This window comes from Stegastes partitus, unplaced genomic scaffold (assembly GCF_000690725.1).
Source record: "Stegastes partitus isolate 25-593 unplaced genomic scaffold, Stegastes_partitus-1.0.2 Scaffold2548, whole genome shotgun sequence".
Taxonomy (NCBI): Eukaryota; Metazoa; Chordata; class Actinopteri; family Pomacentridae; genus Stegastes; species Stegastes partitus.
Window position 1 is genome coordinate 11,515 of NW_007580279.1, and position 8,926 is coordinate 20,440.

The following is an 8,926-nucleotide window of genomic DNA, read 5'->3' on the forward strand; positions in this document are numbered from 1 at the left end:
GCTTCAAAACGTTTAAGTTAAAAAGACAGAAATTGTTTAAACTATTTACAATATTGAAAGAAAGAACCTTGTTTATTTTGTGAATACGTTTATTTACACTGTCTACATATTCTGTGTTTTGTTTAAGGTTTTTTACCTTGCTTGCTCGATGTAACCCAACTCTCAGCTAAAAAGAAAATGAAATTAAAGGAGTAAAAAGAAGAGGAAAAGTTGTGGTCATTGGAGGAATTGCATGAGTAAAATCCAGTTCAACTCTATGCTCTGTACCATCCCTTTCAAGTGGGGAAGCTGCGCAGGAAAATCCTAGCCAACTTGACAATTGAATTGTGCTGCAACCTCAGACATGAACAATGTTTTTATATTTCATCTAAAGCTGCTGCCAAGTGCACTTCTCCCCCGCCAGATTGCACCTAAATAAAATAAATTAATGGGCTACTATTCCAGCAGTTTTCCTGTAATATTATTGTGACTGCAAAGGACAACATTTAAACGTACGCATTGACCCGAGCAGCAATGTTCTCCACGCCATCTCCCTCTGTTTTGTGGCTGCAGCAGTGTTGCACTTCTTTTTAAAAACGCGTTCAAACTCGCCATATTAAGATTTCCAGTTCTAGTGGGGTGAAAAACGTAGCCCTTCTCTTCCCCGTTGCCATGATGACTTGACGAATCGGGGCTCTAGTGATGCTAGCTTTTTATAGTTGTGGTGCACGAGCTTAACTCCAGGTGAAACTACTCCGAGTTGATTAAACTAACTCAAATCTGCTGTTCTAGAACCAGAAACTCAGAGTTTCCTATCTCAAGAGTAGAATAACTCAGAGTTCAGGATTAGGCTAAGAGTTTGTTGAACCTGCTTTGTGAAACGTACACCAGGTCGACTCAAACACACGATGACAACAAGCTTCTGGATCATCTGATTGGCTGACTGCTGTCTCTGTGTTTCTGTCCAATCCTGAAGTCTGTCACCATTCTGCTCTCACAGCAGCACTGAGAAGCTGCAGGTTTACAGGAGACACTGGATCTTTGTTTTGATACCGACTGTATTTAGCAGAAAACTGCTGAAAGCAGCAGAGACTGACTGGAACCTTCTACTGACCTCAGAGTCTGCAGGCTGCAGTCTGGACTCTCCACAAGATCTAACAGATGCTTCACTGCTGAACCCTGCAGGTCGTTCCTGCTCAGGTCCAGCTGTTCCAAATGGGAGGGGTTGGACTTCAGAGCTGAGGCCAGAGAATCACAGCTGATCTTTGACAACCTGCAGCGCTTCAATCTGAATACAGAATAAAAGATGTAGATAAAATCATTGATGATCCACCAGATGTGTTCAGGTTCTGAATGTGGAGCTCAACAATGAGCTTTTCTCTACAACCAGCAGAGTGACTTTGTCCTTGTGTTATTGTGGATCATCATGTCAGCTTCTACACACATCATCCAGATGTCAGCACAACATCCATCCAGCTGTTCATGTCCACACACATCAACAACATGCTGCATCATCAACAGGATCAGGATCAGTGAACTCACACTGACCTGAACACAAACCAAAGAAATATTTCTACTACAATCACTAAACTTTGTCACTTCAAACTGATCTGAGGTCAGAGGATCTTCTGGATCCAGATGTGACTCTTCAGCACAAATTACAAACATTCATTGATTTTAACAACTAACACTGAACATGTTCTACAGTTTCTGATACAAACACTCCACTTTGGCACGACAAACTAAATTTAGGACAAAAACCAGAAAATATGAACCAGAGCAGATTGTCTGGATAGAAGTTCTGTTTGAACATAAATGAGCTTCAGTTGTCATTAAACACATCAGATCTCCATCAGTAACAGACAGTCAGTGAACTGACCCCAGAGTCCGCAGGCTGCAGTGTGGACTCTCTAGAAAACCACACAGATGTTTCACTCCTGAATCCTCTAGCTGGTTGTAGTTTAGGTCCAGATCTTTCAGATGGGAGGGGTTGGACTTCAGAGCTGAGGCCAGAGAATCACAGCTGATCTCTGACAACCTGCAGCCCCACAATCTGAATAAAGAAAAAAAAAATGTGAGTTGAAGAGACAAAGTTCCTGCTTGAAATCATTCAGAGTTTCATCATGTGTTCAGAGCTGAAGAAGCTTCAGAATGTACAAGTTCAGAAAATGGAAACTCCAAACAGCTGAAGCCAACAGGATGCAGCTTCAGACAGTCCAACAGAACCAGAGAAGAAGAACTCTCATTAATATTAATGACAACACACTGCTGCTTCAATAAAGATGGAGCCACATCAGCTCTGAACTCCGCAGCTCCACCAGTGGCTCCATCGATACAAACTCACGCAACAAACAAAAGCAAAACACTGACATTTATTTCACTTCATTCGCCATCAAAGAGGAAGCGTGTCTAACGACCCTGTAATGCACCAATCTGCCTCAAACTTTACATACTTGATCATAGTCCTGCCCTGATGAAACCTGTATGTCAATATCCATTCACAGTCATAGCGCCACCTGCTGGCAATAGGAAAGAACATGCTTTACACTTGTATGCGCGAGTATGAGCCGGTTGATCATATTGACCTCAAATGTGGTGAAGTAAGCCTTATGATGCTGATAATGACTCACAGTGACATTTGTGAGTTTTCTTCAAACGTTGTGTCCGTGGCGCCCTCTGAACTTTGATGCTTTGCCATGAAAAAGCAAGTGCTGTCTCCCTGCCCTCTACCTCAAACTTTATATGTTGGATCCGAGTCCTGCCCTGATGACATTCTCATGCCATCATCCATTCACAGTCACAGCGCCACCTTCTGGCAACTGGAAAGGACACGTTTTACACTTGTACTTGCTAATATTAGCCGGTTGTCCATATTAACCTCTTAGGGTTACGGTTAGGTGATTGTTGGAATTCTGTTGGACAGATAGACGATAGGTGGTTTTATATGTCTTTACCAGGCATTACCAAATGGTGGACCTTGGTCCGGATCCGGACCGAGTGTTGGTTCTGTCCGGACCCTTGACCAATCTCTGATAAATTCATGAGAATAGATGTTCATGGAGCATTTTTTCCGACAGTCGCGGCTATAGACAGCGGCCACTGCTACTCCAGTTAATACGGCAATAGCTCCACTCAGTCCAGCCAATCAAATCGTTTGGTTACCCTGCACGGCTAGCGCACCGCCACAGGCAACAAAGGGTTATTCGGCTCTGTTTGCACTTTTTAAAATGTGTTTTATGCTGCATTTTTTGTTTTCTCAAATCTGAAATAAAGGCCTCATTTTTTTTTTTTTGCTGGGACTACTTATATATATGGTAAAAGAGCTAGCTGTGCACTCAGTTAAACATATCCTGCACTGAAAATTGACAACAACTATTGTTAAAACAATGAAAATGTGGCCATAGGGGAAGGCTATAAGACACAAACAGGACTTTGGTTCAGACCTTTTACTTGGAGGAAACTTTAAAAACTGGACCTCAGTGACTTTTAATTGAATTCCCCTGGTCTATACAATTGCTATGTGTACCATACGTCAGTGTTTGGTGTTAATGTTGTGGTTTTTAGGGTGGGATGTTTCTGTTATATATCTTGATTTGTGTGTGTTTCTTGTAAATGTACTTCAAAAACACAAAAAATCAAAATTAAAAAAATATTAAAAATGAGGCTCCAGTCTCTGAAACATGTTCACGTTCTGGAACCGTGGAGACGTTTCAATCAGGACTCTACATTCAGATGGTTTCATTATTGATCATGTGTCATAGATAGAGGAAAGTGTCCATCACAGTGTTCAGAGGACCAGGTGACGTCGTCACACTGTTTTCTGAAACACAAACATCTTCACTTGAAATGACACAAAGGAGAGAAAAGAAGAAAATCAGCAGAAAGTGAAGCAGAAAATGTTCTGTTAAGGTCATAAAAAGTGCAGAAGATTAGTGCCAATTTAAATTTCAGTATCTAAGGATTAAAAAACCATATGTATAAAAAAAAAAAAACAATTTTGATTAGGGATTCTCAAGAAATAGCAATTTGAAAATTATGCTTATTTTCCTCTAAATAACGTAATTTTAAGGTCTTGTCAAAGGCACAAGATTGTAAATTTTGGACAAAAATGGCATTTAAAACATTTAAGGGCTGCTAAGTGTAAATATCCCCAAACGTTTTCAACTGGATTTAGTTCAGCGGAGTTACATACCACCTTAAGCCTATCTACCATGTCAAGGTACCAATCACACACCCACCCAGCGCCTCTCACCGTGGGCAACTCTGGAAAAGGAGAGAGTCCAACCCCTCTCCAGGAGTTTGGTTCCGGAGCCCTTGCTATGTGTGGAGGTGAGCCCGACTATACCTAGCCGGTAACGCTCCACCTCCTGCACCAGCTCAGGCGCCTTCCCCGCCAGTGAGGTGACAGTCCATGTCCCTAGAGCTAGTCTACGCCACCAGGGGGGTGGTACAAGGATCAGAAATCACTTTATTAAATGTATATGCACCTCCAGGTGCAACAGTGGGGTTGTACAGACACATTTTTGATCTAATGATTACAAAAGACAAGGGTATGGTGGTTTGTGCCAGGGACTTGAATACGAGACTTGATCCAAAATGGGATGTGCCAAGACCAACTCAGTCACATAATATCATAGTGGTTAAAAAAGTAAGACACATAATGAGAGAGATGGGCATTTGTGAAGTATGGAGAGAGTTCAATCCAACATTAAGAGATTATACATTTTACTCCTCACCACATAAAACATACTCTAGGATTGATTATTTTTTTATACAGTAAAGATATCAGTCTTGTAAAGTCATGTAAAATTGGAACAATGGACCTATCAGACCATAGCCCAGTGTACCTAGATTTAAATCTAAAAAATACCTTCACCTGGAGACTTAACTTTAGTGTACTTCAGTGAAAAATGAAAGATGAAATAAAAGAGGAAATCTCATTAGACCTGTCTGAAAACGATAATGGGAAAGTGTCCCCACCCATGGTTTGAAGATCCTCAGTGTGGATCAGTAGAATATCAGCCTGATGGCTGCAGTTTAGTGTCCCCACAACTTGACATCACATCTCAGCACACAAATAAAACATGATGTCTGACCTCAGAGTCTCCAGGCTGCATTGTGGACTCTCCAGAAAACCACACAGATGCTTCATTCCTGAATCCTGCAGGTTGTTGTAGCTCAGGTCCAGATCTTTCAGATGGGAGGGGTTGGACTTCAGAGCTGAGACCAGAGAATCACAGCTGATCTCTGACAAACTGCAGCGTCTCAATCTGAATAAAGAATAAAAAATGTGAGTTGAAGAGACAAAGTGCCTGCTTGAAATCATTCAGAGTTTCATCATGTGTTCAGAGCTGAAGAAGCTTCAGAATGTACAAGTTCAGAAAATGGAAACTCTAAACAGCTGAAGCCACCAGGATGCAGCTTCAGACAGTCCAACAGAACCAGAGAAGAAAAATCTTGAGGGAAATGTCTAAATCATTTCTATAAATGGAAATAAAACAAATTATTTAATGTACCATTGGAGCCACAAATACACTGTGTACTGAGGTTAAATACAAGCAGATCTGAATGTTTCTGTCAGTACAAACATGACAGAAGCTTCAAATGCTGTTGGAAACATCAGAGAGTCAATATATGTTTTTCACTGTCTGATTAATTTAAGGAAAAATGAAAGCTTTTATCAAACCTTACATTCCCAACTCAAATTGAGCAATGAACATCAGATAGACACCTTTCTTTCCTACCTTTCTCTCCCTACAGTCACAAGTGAAGAAAATACGCAGGTAATATCAGAGATAACTGAAGAAGAACTAAGATCGGATGTTGGAGAGTTAAGAGGAGGAAAATCTCCAGGAACAGACGGCTTTGCCTCCGAGTGGTATAAAGAAATGCAAGATCAGTTAGTCCCTACTTTAGTAAGAGCATTCAACTGTGTGATGGAAAAGAAAATAATCCTGCCTTCCTGGAGAGCAGCTGTGTGAACATTTAAATAGCATCTTTACTGAAACAAGACACCCATGTGCCTTGACGGTCACCTGAGTTTTTGATGTAGTCAGTTTTGCTGTTTCCCCCACCAGGGGGTATAAACAGGGATAATCCTGAGGGCCCGTCCATACTTCCATTTTCTTTCAATTTTACCTAGATTTACTAAAATTAGCTAAAAATGAAATTAAACAGATTATGACCAAAGATGTAATTTTCCTGTATAACCTATAGCAAACTTTACCCCCTCCTCAGGGGGAAATGTGAGACGCTGGGGTTATGAAAATCACCGTTTTGGTAAAAGACCTTAAGACCCTGCCATTCACAAAGAGTATTAGATTCTACCATATCTGGATGTTGAGAGGAAGATCTTTGAAATTTTAGTTAATTTGACCCCTTTTGACCCTGGTGGTCAGCCAGAGTCAGTTTGGAGATGTCATCAAATTGCAATCCAATACTAATAATTTGAAACAAGTTTGAAATATTTTCAATGGAAATTAAATAAATTGTGATCAACAATTTAATTTTCCTATATAAACTATAGTAAATTTTGCCCCCTCCCCAGGGGGAAATGTCCCATCCATCCATTATCTATACACCGCTTAATTCTCACTAGGGTGGTGGGGGGGCTGGAGTCTATCCCAGCTGACTCAGGGTGAAGGCAGGGGACACCCTGGACAGGTCACCAGTCTATCACAGGGCCACACTTAGAGACAGACAANATGGAAATTAAATAAATTGTGATCAACAATGTAATTTTCCTATATAAACTATAGTAAATTTTGCCCCCTCCCCAGGGGGAAATGTCCCATCCATCTATTATCTATACACCGCTTAATTCTCACTAGGGTGGTGGGGGGGCTGGAGCCTATCCCAGCTGACTCAGGGTGAAGGCAGGGGACACCCTAGACAGGTCACCAGTCCATCGCAGGGCCACACTTAGAGACAAACAACCAAACACACTCACATTCACACCTGCGGACAATTTAGAATCACCAATTAACCTGAACGTGTTTTTGGACTGTGTGGGAGGAAGCTGGAGAACCCAGAGGGAACCCACACTGCACGGGGAGAACATGCAAACTCCATGCAGAAAGTTCCCGGTGTCCTCCCCAGAATGCGAGCCAGCGACCTTCTTGCTGCCAGGCAACGGTGCTAACCACCGCGCCACCCTGCAGCCCAGGGGATAATGTGAGACCATGAAATTCACAATTTTGGTAAAGGACCTTAAGACCCTTTCTTCCATGAAGAGTATTTGATTCTACCATACATAGGTGGTGACAAGAAGATTTTAAAATTTTAGTCAGTTTGACCCCGTTTGGCCCTGCCTCTCAGGCCTCTGGAGACCAGGGTCCACATAATTAACAATTTTGATTCACCTTTGTCCATGGAAGGTTTCTGCAAAATTTCACTGAAGTTGCTTCAGGAGTTTCTGAAATGTAAAAAGTTTATGGACGCACGATGGGCGACGCAATAGGTCCCCTGGACTTTGTCCAATTTGACCTAAAAATCCTGTGTAATTGTGAAACCCTGTACTTAGGAGACATTTCATATGATAACTGGACTCTGAAAGATTAAAAAAATCTGCTTTCAATGCTTTTGACAGCAAGCAAAAAGACTATCACTATAAAACGGTTAAGGCCTGAAGCACCCATAATTGAAGAATGGACCGAAATTGTACAGGATATTTACATTTTGGAGAAGTTGTCATTTTCTTTCAAGGGTCAAAGGGAATCGTTTTTCAGGATTTGGTCAAAATGGATAGAATATGTAAAACCTGTAGTCTTTGTGAATTGAATATGTCTGTTATATGAAAACACTTTCTGATATCCATTCCTGTTTTGGTTTGTGTAAACATACACACTTTAATGTGTTTTTTCCTGATGCGACAAGAAATGGAGCAATACCTCTCCTCCTGCCCACTTGTTATAGTCGCTCTATTATTCTATTAAAAACCTGGATTAGCAATGAATATTCTCGCAACTACAAACAGAATTGTACCTAGAACGGAAGTTCTGTATATTTTACCCTTACAAATAAACAATACATTTAAAAAAAATAAATACATCTTTAAAAACAGGAAAATTTAAAATAAATCAACTATGAGGTCAAAGGACTAAAGCAGAGAAGAAGAAAACAGATGAGACCATAAAGATCCTCAGTGTGGATCAGTAGAATATCAGCCTGATGCCTGCAGTTTAGTGTCCCCACAACTTTACATCACATCTCAGCACACAAATAAAACATGATGTCTGACCTCAGAGCCTCCAGGCTGCAGTCTGGACTCTCCAGAAAACCACACAGATGCTTCACTCCTGGATACTGCAGGTCGTTCTTAGTCAGGTCCAGATGTTTCAGATGGGAGGGGTTGGACTTCAGAGCTGAGGCCAGAGAATCACAGCTGATCTTTGACAAACTGCAGCACCTCAAGCTGAACAAAGACAAAAAAAATGTGAGTTGAAGAGAGAAAGTTACTGCTTGAAATCATTCAGTTTCATCATGTGTTCAGAGCTGAAGACGCTTCAGAATGTACAAGTTCAGAAAATGGAAACTCCAAACAGCTGAAGCCAACAGGATGCAGCTTCAAACAGTCCAACAGAAGCAGAGAAGAAGAGCTCTCATTGACATGAATGACAACACGCTGCTGCTTTAAAAAAAAAAAAGAAGCAACTTCAGCTCTGAAACTCTGCAGCTCCACCAGTGGCTCCATCAATACAAACTCATGCTGAGCAACAAACACAAGGAAAACACACTGACATTTATTTCACTTTCTGCTCAGAGTCACACAAACACACAATCAGAGAACATGGACAAAATGAGGCTCCACACTCATGTTCATGTTCTGGAACTTTGGAGACGTTTCCATCAGGATGCTACAATCAGACGGTTTCATTATTGATCATCTGTCATTGATGGAGACAGAGTGTGTGCCAATTATCGAGGTATCACACTTCTCAGCCTCCCC

The 8,926-nt window shown here is 41.2% G+C and overlaps 1 protein-coding gene across 7 annotated transcripts in view; it reads right to left on the reverse strand.

Moving 5' to 3' along the window:
• The window catches only part of LOC103375320 (NACHT, LRR and PYD domains-containing protein 12-like), a 22,197-nt gene that overhangs the window by 2,998 nt on the left and 10,273 nt on the right, over positions 1 to 8,926 (reverse strand). For 2 of the 7 annotated variants that reach the window (XM_008305561.1, XM_008305557.1), the window contains exons 6-7: positions 5,076 to 5,249; positions 1,094 to 1,267 (exon numbers count right to left, since the gene is read on the reverse strand). In XM_008305561.1, the coding sequence (XP_008303783.1) occupies positions 1,094 to 1,267; positions 5,076 to 5,249 (348 nt within the window). Of the gene's footprint in view, positions 1 to 1,093; positions 1,268 to 1,858; positions 2,033 to 5,075; positions 5,250 to 8,218; positions 8,393 to 8,926 lie in introns of all 7 variants that reach the window. The other 5 variants (XM_008305564.1, XM_008305560.1, XM_008305563.1 and 2 more) reach the window with 5 other exon arrangements.